At 48.4% G+C, this 14,838-nt stretch overlaps 1 protein-coding gene across 1 annotated transcript in view; it reads left to right on the top strand.

Moving 5' to 3' along the window:
• LOC128697097 (roundabout homolog 2) overlaps positions 1-14,838 on the top strand; it is a 124,234-nt gene that overhangs the window by 62,648 nt on the left and 46,748 nt on the right. Inside the window, exons 5-6 of the mRNA XM_070095090.1 lie at positions 11,067-11,197; positions 14,146-14,314. Coding sequence (XP_069951191.1) covers positions 11,067-11,197; positions 14,146-14,314 — 300 coding nt within the window. The remainder of the gene's footprint in view (positions 1-11,066; positions 11,198-14,145; positions 14,315-14,838) is intronic.

Genomic DNA, 14,838 nt, shown 5'->3' with positions numbered 1-14,838 from the left:
ATTCCAGCCTAGATAGAACAAGTGACCTGAAGAGTGTCATCATGGGCTTGGTTTCCCTAGTTTTGAAGGTTCTCATTATCCATCCTGTCATTTTTCTAGCAGATGCGATTGATACAATGTTATGGTTCTTGAAGGTGAGATCCTCCGACATGATCACTCCTAGGTCTTTGACGTTGGTGTTTCGCTCTATTTTGTGGCCAGAATTTGTTTTGTACTCTGATGAAGATTTAATTTCCTCGTGTTTACCATATCTGAGTAATTGAAATTTCTCATCGTTGAACTTCATATTGTTTTCTGCAGCCCACTGAAAGATTTGGTTGATGTCCGCCTGGAGCCTTGCAGTGTCTGCAATGGAAGACACTGTCATGCAGATTCGGGTGTCATCTGCAAAGGAAGACACGGTGCTGTGGCTGACATCCTTGTCTATGTCGGATATGAGGATGAGGAACAAGATGGGAGCAAGTACTGTGCCTTGTGGAACAGAGCTTTTCACCGTAGCTGCCTCGGACTTTACTCTGTTGACGACTACTCTCTGTGTTCTGTTAGTGAGGAAATTATAGATCCATCGACCGACTTTTCCTGTTATTCATTTAGCACGCATTTTGTGCGCTATTACGCCATGGTCACACTTGTCGAAGGCTTTTGCAAAGTCTGTATATATTACATCTGCATTCTTTTTGTCTTCTAGTGCATCTAGGACCTTGTCGTAGTGATCCAATAGTTGAGACAAACAGGAGCGACCTGTTCTAAACCCATGTTGCCCTGGGTTGTGTAACTGATGGGTTTCTAGATGGGTGGTGATCTTGCTTCTTAGGACCCTTTCAAAGATTTTTATGATATGGGATGTTAGTGCTATTGGTCTGTAGTTCTTTGCTGTTGCTTTACTGCCCCCTTTGTGGAGTGGGGCTTGTAACACTGGGGAATCTTGTAACACTGGGGAGTCTTGTAACACTGGGGAGTCTTGTAACACTGAAGAGTCTTGTAACACTGGGGAGTCTTGTAACACTGAAGAGTCTTGTAACACTGGGGAGTCTTGTAACACTGGGGAGTCTTGTAACACTGAAGAGTCTTGTAACACTGAAGAGTCTTGTAACACTGAAGAGTCTTGTAACACTGAAGAGTCTTGTAACACTGGAGAGTCTTGTAACACTGGGGAGTCTTGCAACACTGAAGAGTCTTGTAACACTGAAGAGTCTTGTAACACTGAAGAGTCTTGTAACACTGGGGAGTCTTGTAACACTGAAGAGCCTTGTAACACTGGGGAGTCTTGTAACACTGAAGAGTCTTGTAACACTGGGGAGTCTTGAAAAACTGGGGAGTCTTGTAACACTGGGGAGTCTTGTAACACTGGGGAGTCTTGTAACACTGAAGAGTCTTGTAACACTGGGGAGTCTTGAAACACTGGGGAGTCTTGTAACACTGGGGAGTCTTGTAACACTGGGGAGTCTTGTAACACTGGGGAGTCTTGTAACACTGAAGAGTCTTGTAACACTGAAGAGTCTTGTAACACTGAAGAGTCTTGTAACACTGAAGAGTCTTGTAACACTGAAGAGTCTTGTAACACTGAAGAGTCTTATAACACTGAAGAGTCTTGTAACACTGAAGAGTCTTGTAACACTGACGAGTCTTGTAACACTTGGGAGTCTTGTAACACTGGGGAGTCTTGTAACACTGAAGAGTCTTGTAACACTGAAGAGTCTTGTAACACTGGAGAGTCTTGTAACACTGGGGAGTCTTGCAACACTGAAGAGTCTTGTAACACTGAAGAGTCTTGTAACACTGAAGAGTCTTGTAACACTGAAGAGTCTTGTAACACTGAAGAGTCTTGTAACACTGAAGAGTCTTGTAACACTGGGGAGTCTTGTAACACTGAAGAGCCTTGTAACACTGGGGAGTCTTGTAACACTGAAGAGTCTTGTAACACTGGGGAGTCTTGAAAAACTGGGGAGTCTTGTAACACTGGGGAGTCTTGTAACACTGGGGAGTCTTGTAACACTGAAGAGTCTTGTAACACTGGGGAGTCTTGAAACACTGGGGAGTCTTGTAACACTGGGGAGTCTTGTAACACTGGGGAGTCTTGTAACACTGGGGAGTCTTGTAACACTGAAGAGTCTTGTAACACTGAAGAGTCTTGTAACACTGAAGAGTCTTGTAACACTGAAGAGTCTTGTAACACTGAAGAGTCTTGTAACACTGAAGAGTCTTATAACACTGAAGAGTCTTGTAACACTGAAGAGTCTTGTAACACTGACGAGTCTTGTAACACTTGGGAGTCTTGTAACACTGGGGAGTCTTGTAACACTGAAGAGTCTTGTAACACTGAAGAGTCTTGTAACACTGGAGAGTCTTGTAACACTGGGGAGTCTTGCAACACTGAAGAGTCTTGTAACACTGAAGAGTCTTGTAACACTGAAGAGTCTTGTAACACTGAAGAGTCTTGTAACACTGAAGAGTCTTGTAACACTGAAGAGTCTTGTAACACTGGGGAGTCTTGTAACACTGAAGAGCCTTGTAACACTGGGGAGTCTTGTAACACTGAAGAGTCTTGTAACACTGGGGAGTCTTGAAAAACTGGGGAGTCTTGTAACACTGGGGAGTCTTGTAACACTGGGGAGTCTTGTAACACTGAAGAGTCTTGTAACACTGGGGAGTCTTGAAACACTGGGGAGTCTTGTAACACTGGGGAGTCTTGTAACACTGGGGAGTCTTGTAACACTGGGGAGTCTTGTAACACTGAAGAGTCTTGTAACACTGAAGAGTCTTGTAACACTGAAGAGTCTTGTAACACTGAAGAGTCTTGTAACACTGAAGAGTCTTGTAACACTGAAGAGTCTTGTAACACTGAAGAGTCTTATAACACTGAAGAGTCTTGTAACACTGAAGAGTCTTGTAACACTGACGAGTCTTGTAACACTGACGAGTCTTGTAACACTGGGGAGTCTTGTAACACTGAAGAGCCTTGTAACACTGGGGAGTCTTGTAACACTGAAGAGTCTCGTAACACTGAAGAGTCTTGTAACACTGGGGAGTCTTGTAACACTGACGAGTCTTGTAACACTGGGGAGTCTTGTAACACTGGGGAGTCTTGTAACACTGAAGAGTCTTGCAACACTGGGATAAGGGGGGATGGGTAAGGATTGGATGGGTAAGGACGGGATGGATAAGGAGGGGATGGGTAAGGAGGGGATGGGTAAGGAGGGGATGGGTAAGGAGGGGATGGGTAAGTAGGGGATAGGTAAGGATTGGATGGGTAAGGAGGGGATGGGTATGGAGGGGATGGATAAGTAGGGGATGTGTAAGGGGGGGATGGGTAAGGATTAGATGGGAAAGGAGGGGATGGGTAAGGATTGGATGGGTAAGGACGGGATGGGTAAGGATTGGATGGGTAAGGAGATGATGGGTAAGGAGATGATGGGTAAGGAGAGGATGGGTAAGGATTGGATGGGTAAAGATTGGATGGGTAAGGAGATGATGGGTAAGCAGGGGATGGGTAAGGATTGGATGGGTAAGGAGGGGATAGGAAAGGATTGGATGGGTAAGGAGGGGATGGGTAAAGAGGGGATGGGTAAGGAGGGGATGGACAAGGATTGGATGGGTAAGAAGGGGATGGGTAAGGAGGGGATGGGTAAGGAGGGGATGGGTTGGGAGGGGATGGGTAAAGAGGGGATAGGTAAGGAGGGGATGGGTAAGGAGGGGATAGGTAAGGATTGGATGGGTAATTAGGGGGTGGGTAAGGATTGGATGAGTAAGGAGGGGATGGGTAAAGAGGGGATGGGTAAGGATTGGATGGTTAAGGAGGCAATGGGTAAGGATTGGATGGGTAAGGAGGGGATGGGAAAGGATTGGATGGGTAAGGACGGGATGGGTAAGGAGGGGATGGGTAAGGAGGGGATGGTTAAGGAGGTGATGAGTAAGTAGGGGATAGGTTAGGAGGGGGTGGGTGAGTAGGGGATTGGTAAGGATTGGATGGGTAAGTAGGGGATATATAAGGATTGGATGGGTAAGGAGGGGATGGGTAAGGAGGGGATGGGTAAGGAAGGGATGTGTAAGGAGTGGATGGTTAAGGAGGGGATGGGTAAGGATTGGATGGGTAAGAATTGGATTGGTAATATTGGATGGGTAAGGACAGGATGGGTAAGGATTGGATGGGTAAGGAGGGGATGGGTAAGGATTGGATGGGTAAGGACGGGATGGGTAAGGAGGGGATGGGTAAGGAGGGGATGGGTAAGGAGGGGATGAGTAAGTAGGGGATAGGTAAGAAGGGGATGGGTAAGGAGGGGATGGGTAAGGATTGGATGGGTAAGTAGGGGATAGGCAAGGATTGGATGGGTAAAGAGGGGATGGGTAAGGAGGTGATGGGTAAGGAGGGGATTGGTAAGGAGGGGATGGGTAAGGAGGGGATGTGTAAGGAGGGAATGGGTAAGGAGGGGATTGGTAAGGAGGGGATGGGTAAGGAGGGGATGGGTAAGGAGGGAATGGGTAAGGATTGGATGGGTAAAGGTTGGATGAGTAAGGAAGGGATGGGTAAGGATTGGATGGGTAAGGAGGGGATGGGAAAGGATTGGATGGGTAAGGACGGGATGGGTAAGGAGGGGATGGGTAAAGAGGGGATGGGTAAGTAGGGGCTAGATAAGGAGGGGATGGGTAAGGATTGGATGGGTAAGTAGGGGATAGGTAAGGATTGGATGAGTAAGGAGGGGATGGGTAAGGAGGGGATGAATAAGGAGGGGATGGGTAAGGAGGGGATGGGTAAGGATTAGATGGGAAAGTAGGGGATGGGTAAGGATTAAATGGATAAGGACGGGGTGGGTAAGGAGGGGATGGATAGGGAGGGAATGGGTAAGGAGAGGATTGGTAAGGAGGGGATGGGTAAGGATTGGATCGGTAAGGAGGGGATGGGTAAGGAGGGGATTGGTAAGGACGGAATTGGTAAGGAGCTGATAGGTAAGGAGGATATGGGTAAGGAGGATATGGGTAAGGAGAGGATGGGTAAGGATTGGACGGGTAAGTATGGGACAGGTAAGGATTGGATGGGTAAGGAGGGGATGGGTAAGGAGGGGATGGATAAGGAGGGGACGGGTAAGGAGGGGATGTGTAAGGATTGGATGGTTAAGGAGGGGATGGGTAAGGATTGGATGGGTATGGATTGGATGTGTAAAGATTGGATGGGTAAGGAGGGGATGGGTAAGGATTGGATGGGTAAGGAGGGGATGGGTAAAGATGGTATGGATAAGGAGGTGATGGGTAAGGATTGGATGGGTAAGGAGGGGATGGAAAAGGATTGGATGGGTAAGGAGGGGATGGGTAAAGAGGGGATAGGTAAGGAGGGGATGGGTAAGGATTGGATGGGTAAGAAGGAGATGGGTAAGGAGGGAATGGGTAAGGATTGGATGGGTAAGGATTGGATGGGTAAAGATTGGATAGGTAAGGAGGGGATGGGTAAGGATGAGATGGGTAAGGATTGGATGGGTAAGGAGGGGATGGGAAAGGATTGGATGGGTAAGGATGGGATGAGTAAAGAGGGGATTGGTAAGGAGGGAATGGGTAAGGATTGGATGGGTAAGAAGGGGATGGGTAAGGAGGGGATGGGTAAGGAGGGGATGGGTAAAGAGGGGATGGGTAGGGAGGGGATGGGTAAGGAGGGGATGGGTAAGGATTGGATGGGTAAGGAGGGGATGGGTAAGGAGGGGACGGGTAAGGACGTGATGTGTAAGGATTGGATGGGTAATTAGGGGATGGGTGAATAGGGGATGGGTAAGGATTGGATGAGTAAATAGGGGATGGGTAAGGAGGGGATGGGTAAGGAGGGGATGGGCAAGGAGGAGATGGGTGAGGAGGGGATGGGTAAGGAGGGGATGGGTAAGAAGGGGATGGGTATGGAGGGGATGGGTAGGGAGGGGATGGGTAAGGAGGGGATGGGTAAGAAGGGGATGGTTAAGGAGGGGATAGGTAAGGAGGGGATGGGTAAGGATTGGATGAGTAAGGAGGGGATGGGTAAGGAGGGGATCGGCAAGGAGGGGATGGGTAAGGAGGGGATGGGTGAGGAGAGGTTGGGTAAGGAGATGATGGGTAAGAAGGGGATGGGTAAGGAGGGGATGGGTAAGGAGGGGATGAGAAAGTCTGGCATAGGAAAAGAACAAGATAGGAAGGGGGTGGATGGGAAATATGGTGAGTAATGGTAAAAGGAGGCAGTGAGGTGTAAAGTGTAGATAGTGAGGCAGTGGTGGAGGTGTGGTGGAGGTGGCTTGGTTGTGTGGTGGAGATGGTGTGGTGGAGGTGGTGTCGTGGGGTGGATGTTAAGTGGTGGTGGGGTGATGGAGGTGGTGTGGTGATAGTGTGGGGGAGGCTGTGGTGGTGGTTAATGAAGGCAGTGGTACATGCTGTGGTGGATTCAGTAGTGGAGCTAGTTGTGGAGGTGGTGTGGTGGAGGCAGTGATGGAGGCACTGGTTATGGAGGTGGTGTGGTGGAGGCAGTGGTGGAGGCACTGGTTATGGAGGTGGTGTGGTGGAGGCAGTGGTGGAGGCACTGGTGTTGGAGGTGGTGTTTTGGAAGCAGTGGTCGAGGCAATGATTGTGGAGGTGGTGTGGTGGAGGCTGTGGTGGAGGCACTGGTGGTGGAGGTGGTGTGGTGGAGGCAGTGGTGGAGGCACTGGTGGTGGAGGTGGTGTGGTGGAGGCAGTGGTGGAGGCACTGTTGGTGGAGGTGGTGTGGTGGAGGCAGTGGTGGTGGAGGTGATGTGGTGGAGGCAGTGGTGGAGGCACTTGTGGTGGAGGTGGTGTGGTGGAGGCACTGGTGGTGGAGGTGATGTGGTGGAGGCAGTGGTGGTGGAAGTTTTGTGGTGGAGGCAGAGGTGGAGGCACTGGCGGTGGAGGTGGTGTGGTGGAGGCAGTGGTGGAGGCACTGGTGGTGGAGGTGGTGTGGTGGAGGCAGTGGTGGAGGCACTGGTAGTGGAGGTGGTGTGGTGGAGGCAGTGGTGGAGGCACTGGTGGTGTGGTGGAGGCAGTGGTGGAGGCACTGGTGGTGGAGGTGGTGTGGTGGAGGCAGTGTTGGAGGCACTGGTGGTGGAGGTGGTGTGGTGGAGGCAGTGGTGGAGGCACTGGTGGTGGAGGTGGTGTGGTGGAGGCAGTGGTGGAGGCACTGGTGGTTGAGGTGGTGTGGTGGAGGCAGTGGTGGAGGCACTGGTGGTTGAGGTGGTGTGGTGGAGGCAGTGGTGGAGGCACTGGTGGTTGAAGTGGTGTGGTGGAGGCAGTGGTGGAGGCACTGGTGGTTGAGGTGGTGTGGTGGAGGCAGTGGTGGAGGCACTGGTGGTGGAGGTGGTGTGGTGGAGGCAGTGGTGGAGGCAGTGGTGGAGGCTCTGGTGGTGGAGGTGGTGTGGTACATACCAGGGAACTAATGAAGCTTGGTGAAAAGCTCACATTGAACCATCAGATAACTGATCCCACTAGAAATAACAATACCCTGTATTTGATGCTTACAATCAACAAGGAAGTAAACAGAGACATAACAACTACAAAAAAAAATATACTCTAACCACATGATAACATCATAGAAGTACAGACGAGCATAAACTCAGGTTTAGGGAACTGCAGCAATAATGTAAGAGAAGGGATGCTCAGTATGTTAAATTTCAACAACCACAGAATTAATTGGGACAAAAGTAACCAAGAACTATCAGACATATCCTGGGAATCAGACATAAACCCCCTAAATCTCCTTCAGTGCCTGGAAATGCTGAACACTGAAGCATACAAGGTCTGTATTAAATATGATCCATTGTGGAAGCCCAGAAAATTAGATAGGGAGAGAGCACAGGAGATGGTACACAAGAAGAAAACCGGTCACCGAATTGCTTAATGAGTGGAGACTCGTGTGCTGACTATGAACAGGAAATGAGAGAAATTCTACAAGAACAGTATGAGTCAGTGTTCATGAACTCACTAAATGACAGCAAGGTAGACAGTACAGAAACTTTTTCATTTCAGCAGAAGGCCTCACAGACCAACTAACTGACATTAATACAAATCCCATAGAATTCAAAGGAGTAATTGAAAACCTGCCCACTCAGCATCTGAACTAAAAGTGCAAAGTAGCACTAGCACTAGCCCTCAGTATTCTTTGGAGAAAGAGTTTAGATCTAGGTGAAATACCGAAGATCTTGAAGAGTGCAGACATAGCTCCGTTGCACAAGGGAGGCGGTAGAGCACTAGCTAAAAATTACAGACCAGTAGCCCTGACCACAGTTCCAGCAGCTCGAGGTCCAGCGTGAGCATCGACACCATGCCCAGCCCTTCTAGGGCAGGGTAGGTGCCTGAGCCAGAGCTTTCAGCTCACAAGACTGTCATTCCCATTAGCCCCCTTGGGGCGGGGATGGCAGACCAGAGAGGCCTAGCTTCTCCCTACGAGCCCCGTGAGGGCGGGAAATGTGGCTAGGCCTGGGGACAGTTGGTCCCGGAGATGAGGAGTACGATCGACACCATTCCCAGTCCTTCTAGGGCATGGTTGGTGCCTGAGCCCGAGCTTGTAGCTCACAAGATGAGGGGGTACTTGTGCCTCCTCCCATGGAAGACTTAGGTCTCAGACACTCCCTAGACAGGGAGCCAGTGCCGGGCCACCACTTGGAAAAGGCCCGGGCCGGGAGAATACCGGCGAATCTTTAAACAACAACAACCAGTAGCCCTAACCTCTCACATCATAAAGATCTTCGAAAGAGTGATGAGACGGCAGGTTGCAAATTTCATGGACCAGCACAACCAGCATAACCCGAACCAGTAAGGTTTTATAGCAGGACGATCATGTCTGTCACAACTGCTGAACCATTATGACAGAATTACAGAGGCGTTGGAAGACGATCAAAATGCAGATGTGATTTACACAGATTTTGCAAAGACATTTAAGAAGAGTGATATTGGGGTGATTTCACACAGTCACCCCGTGGGAAGGTAGGCAGATAGCTTTCGGGTTCCAAACGCACAGAACACAAAAGGTAGTAGTAAACAGAGCAAAATCCAGCTTAGATGTGGTAACAAGCACCTCTGCTGTTTCTCATCATCATAGCAGACAGATAAAAGTACTCGTCACAGTTGTGTATCATCATTTGCAGATGACACTCAAATAAGTATGAAAGTCACCTCGGTAGAAGATGCTGACAAATTACCGGAAAATGTAAGCAGTGTTTTCCAGTGGGCAGTGGAGAACAACATGACGTTGACTCAACTCACCGCGGGTTCAATCCCCGCCCGTACCGTGCTTTGGTTAACATGACGTTCAGTGGTGATAAGTTCCAACTGCTTAGGTATGTAAATAATGAAGAACTCAAAAGGAACACTGTATACAAAACTCAAGAGGATCGTTAAATACAACGAAAGGAACACGTAGAAGACTTGAGAATAATTATGACAGCTGACCTTTCTTTCACAGTATATAATAAGATCAAGGTCACAGCCAGGAGGATGACGGGGTGGATAATGAGAACTTTCATAACAAGGGAAATAATGCCAGTGGTGACACTTTTCAAATCACTTGTTTTCTATCATCTGCAATATTCCTTAGTATTGACGACCCCGTTCAAGGCAGGAGAAATATCAGAGCTAGAACAAATACAGAGATCGTTTACGGCTCACTTAGAGCTAATAAAGCGTTTACATTAGTGTGAATGCTTTGAAGATTTAAATATGTACTCACTGGAGAAGAGGAGACAGAGATACATGATAATTTACATCTGGAAAGTACTCAAGGGCTTGGTCCCAAATATGCACACTGCCATAACATACTGGAGCGAAAGATACGTGAGAAAATGCAAAATAAACCCAGTGAAGAGCAGGGGTGCGGTGGGGACAATAAGAGAACACTGTGTCAACATCCGGGGTCACAGACTAATATCTTACCAGAAGATATCAGAAACACTGCTGGAACAAGTACAGAAGTCTTCAAGAGGAAACTAGGCAAGTATCTTCAACAGGTGCCAGATCAACCAGGCTGTGATGGATATGTGGGTCAGCGGATCCACATATCCATCACATCATCAGCAACAGCCTGGTTGACCAGGCTAGCACCAGACGAACATTGCCTATGGCCGGGCTCCGAGAGTAGAAAAACTCTCGGAACTCATCAAAGGTAGACGCCATGTAGACTCCTGGTAGACTCTGCTGGTAGACTCTCCTTGTAGACTCCAGGTAGAATCCTGGTAGACTCCAGGTTGACTGGTAGACTCTTGGTAGTCTGGCAGTCTCCAGGTAGACTTGTGGTAGACTGGTAGACTCCTGTTTGACTGGTAGACGGTAGACTCCTGGTAGACTCCACTTAGACTCCAGGTAGACTGATAGACTAATAGATTCCTGGTAGACTGTAAAATAATGTCCCTCAACCCCTCAGATAATTAGCGCTGTCCAGACACCTTCAGTTATCAGCAGATTATCACCTACAACAGTAATTATACTTCCTGCTGTAATAATCTTTGAAGATAATTATACCAGTAAATTATGTGATATCTATCAGACTTGTAATAAGGTGCTTGCTATCTATCAGATGAAGATATTAGTGCTCCTGAGTACATAACTACGCTGAGGTAGAACTCTCAAGTACTCACTTCCAATTATACACTCGGGAAGAGTGAATTATACACTAATGAATTATAAATTATAGGTTTTGCAATGTTAGTCTCTTTCCAAGTCTATCATTTGTGATAAACCTTATCAGTTAGGTATGTGTACGTGTGTATTCACATTATATATATATATATATATATATATATATATATATATATATATATATATATATATATATATATATATATATATATATATATATATATATATATATATATATATATATGATTGTGGTTGAGTTGTAGTTGATTATGATTGATTATAGTTGAATTGTGGTTGACTGTGGTTGATTTGTGATAGATTGTGATTGACTTGTGGCTGATTGTGGTTGATCTATGGATGGTTATGGCTGATTTGTGGTGGATTATGGCTGTAGTTGATTTATGGTTGGTTGTGGTTGATTTGTCGTAGATTATGGTTGACTTTTGGCTGATTATAAATGTGGTTTTTCTGTGGTTGCAGACACGAGGTAGTTGACGAGGGTACGCTGGTAATACGACAGGTGCAGCAGAACGACGGTGGCCAGTATACCTGTGAGGCCTGGAACCTGGCAGGTTCTAAGACAACAGAACCTGTCAATCTTTACGTTCATAGTGAGTACTGACCTGCTACACCTACCTGGCCTGCTATACCTTCCTGACCTACCACACCTTCCTGGCCTGCTATACCTTCCTGACTTGCTATACCTTCCTGACCTGCCACACGTTCTTGACCTTCCACACCTTCCTGACCTGCTATACCTTCCTGACCTACCACACCTTCCTGACATGCCACACCTTCCTGGCCTGCTATACCTTCCTGACCTACCACACCTTCCTGACCTGCTACACCTTCCTGACTTGCTACACCTTCCTGACCTGCTATACCTTCCTGACTTGCTATACCTTCCTGATCTGCTATATCTTCCTGACTTGCTATACCTTCCTGACCTGCTACACGTTCCTGACCTTCCACACCTTCCTGACCTGCTATACCTTCCTGGCCTGTCACACGTTCCTGACCTTCCACACCTTCCTGACCTGCTATACCTTCCTGACCTGCCACACGTTCCTGACCTTCCACACCTTTCTGATCTACCACACCTTCCTGACCTGCCACACCTTCCTGGCCTGCTATACCTTCCTGACCTACCACACCTTCTTGACCTGCTACACCTTCCTGACTTGCTACAAATTCCTGACCTGCTATACCTTCCTGACCTGCTATACCTTCCTGACCTGCTATACCTTCCTGACTTGCTATACCTTCCTGACTTGCTACACCTTCCTGACTTGCTATACCTTCCTGACCTGCTGTACCTTCCTGACTTGCTACACCTTCCTGACTTGCTATACCTTCCTGACCTGCTATACCTTCCTGACCTGCTATACCTTCCTGACTTGCTATACCTTCCTGACCTGCTACACCTTCCTGACCTGCTATACCTTCCTGACCTGCTATACCTTCCTGACTTGCTATACCTTCCTGACTTGCTACACCTTCCTGACCTGCTATACCTTCCTGACCTGCTATACCTTCCTGACTTGCTATACCTTCCTGACCTGCTACACCTTCCTGACCTGCAACACCTTCCTGACCTGCTATACCTTCCTGACCTGCTATACCTTCCTGACTTGCTACACCTTCCTGACTTGCTATACCTTCCTGACCTGCTATACCTTCCTGACCTGCTATACCTTCCTGACTTGCTATACCTTCCTGACTTGCTATACCTTCCTGACCTGCTATACCTTCCTGACTTGCTCTACCTTCCTGACTTGCTATACCTTCCTGACCTGCTATACCTTCCTGACCTACTACTCCTTCCTGACCTCCCACACCTTCCTGACCTTCCACACCTTCCTGACCTGCAAGACCTTCCTGATCTTCCACACCTTTCTGACCTGCCACATCTTACTGACCTGCTACACCTTCCTGACCTGCCATACCTTCCTAACCTGCCACACCTTACTGACCTGCTATACCTTCCTGACCTGCTATACCTTCCTGACTTGCTATACCTTCCTGACCTGCTACACCTTCCTGACCTGCAACACCTTCCTGACCTGCTATACCTTCCTGACCTGCTATACCTTCCCGACTTGCTACACCTTCCTGACTTGCTACACCTTCCTGACTTGCTATACCTTCCTGACCTGCTATACCTTCCTGACCTGCTATACCTTCCTGGCTTCCTATACCTTCCTGACTTGCTATACCTTCCTGACTTGCTATACCTTCCTGACCTGCTATACCTTCCTGACCTGCTCTACCTTCCTGACTTGCTATACCTTCCTGACGTGCTATACCTTCCTGACCTACTACTCCTTCCTGACCTCCCACACCTTCCTGACCTTCCACACCTTCCTGACCTGCCACACCTTCCTGGCCTTCCACACCTTCCTGACCTTCCACACCTTGCTGACCTGCCACACCTTCCTGACCTGCAAGACCTTCCTGATCTTCCACACCTTTCTGACCTGCCACATCTTACTGACCTGCTACACCTTCCTGACCTGCCATACCTTCCTAACCTGCCACACCTTCCTGACCTGCTACACCTTCCTGACCTGCTACACCTTCCTGGCTTGCTACACCTTGATGACCTGCTACACCTTCCTGACCTGCCACACCTTCCTGGCCTGCTACATCTTCCTGATCTGCCACACCTAACTGACCTTCCACACCTTCCTGACCTGCCACACCTTACTGACCTGCCGCACCTTACTGACCTGCTACACCTTCCTGACCTGCTACACCTTCCTGATCTGCCACACCTTCCTGGCCTTCCTGACCTGTCATACCTTCCTGATCTGCTACACCTTCCTGACCTGCTACTCCTTCCTGACGAGCTACACCTTCCTGGCCTGCCACACATTCCTGACCTCCTACACCTTCCTGATCTTCCACACCTTTCTGTCCTGCCACATCTTACTGACCTGCTACACCTTCTTGACCTGCCATACCTTCCTAACCTGCCACACCTTCCTGACCTGCTACACCTTCCTGACCTGCTACACCTTCCTGACCTGCTACACCTTCCTGACCTGCTACACCTTCCTGGCCTGCTGCACCTTGATGACCTGCTACACCTTCTTGGCTTGCCACACCTTCCTGGTCTGCTACATCTTCCTGACCTGCCACACCTAACTGACCTTCCACACCTTCCTGACCTGCCACACCTTACTGACCTGCCGCACCTTACTGACCTGCCACACCTTACTGACCTGCCTCACCTTACTGACCTGCCTCATCTTCCTGATTTGCTACACCTTCCTGACCTGTCACACCTTCGTCACCTGCCACACTAACCTGACCTGTCGAGGGGCTCCTGATCCAAGGAATCTGAGCTTCACTCATCTTCCTTGGATTGAACCTAATTACCTCCCATTTCTCCCAGACGCTGTATGACCCCTTGAGGCTTAGCGCTCTCCCCGTGTATATAACAATAATAATGATAATAATAATAATAATAATAATAATAATAATAATTAATAATAATAATAATGCTAGTAATCCTGCTATTATAAGCATATTAAGACACTCCTGATCGTGCCGGCAGTCAAACCAAGTTTCCTACGAGGTCCGAAGGATACAGTGACACTCACTGAGCGTAAGGTCGAGTTTGAGTGCCAGGTGAGCGGTGACCCTGGCCCTCAAGTGTCCTGGAGGAGGCTCAGGGGTCCACTACCTGAGGAACGAACCGAGATCCTGGACGACCACACTCTCAGGTAAGTTCTTCTGACCAGTCTGGGTCCCCTTACACTCTCACCCAGCAATGGGATGTCGGGGTTTATGCTTTCCTGCAGCAGCTCGTTGACAGCAACTAACATGTTAAGTAGATAGCTAACAGACTTGCTGCTATCCTGTTGCTGTCACAGTGTTGCAATGACCCACACATGATGTATCAAGCCTAGTCAATCCTACAGCTGATTGTGAACCTTGTCTATCCTCTCTCTCTCTCTCTCTCTCTCTCTCTCTCTCTCTCTCTCTCTCTCTCTCTCTCTCTCTCTCTCTCTCTCTCTCTCTCTCTCTCTCTCTCTCTCTCTCTCTCTCCCCTCCCTCCCCCCCCTCCCTGGGGATTGACTGGTAACGGCTTCACGTTTATCCTTAATGAACACGGTTGTGTCACGTTCTGTACGTGTCCGTATCATGTTCGTGTCACAGTGATGTATAGGAAGTCATGCTGGTGTCTGCTGGTCCTGCTAAAGAGAACGTAGCATATTCACTCATTCTCATCCTCAGAGCAGATATA

The sequence above is a fragment of the Cherax quadricarinatus genome, chromosome 49 (assembly GCF_038502225.1).
Source record: "Cherax quadricarinatus isolate ZL_2023a chromosome 49, ASM3850222v1, whole genome shotgun sequence".
NCBI lineage: Eukaryota > Metazoa > Arthropoda > Malacostraca > Decapoda > Parastacidae > Cherax > Cherax quadricarinatus.
The sequence above is the reverse complement of the archived record's forward strand: the minus strand, read 5'-3'. Positions and strand labels throughout refer to the sequence as shown.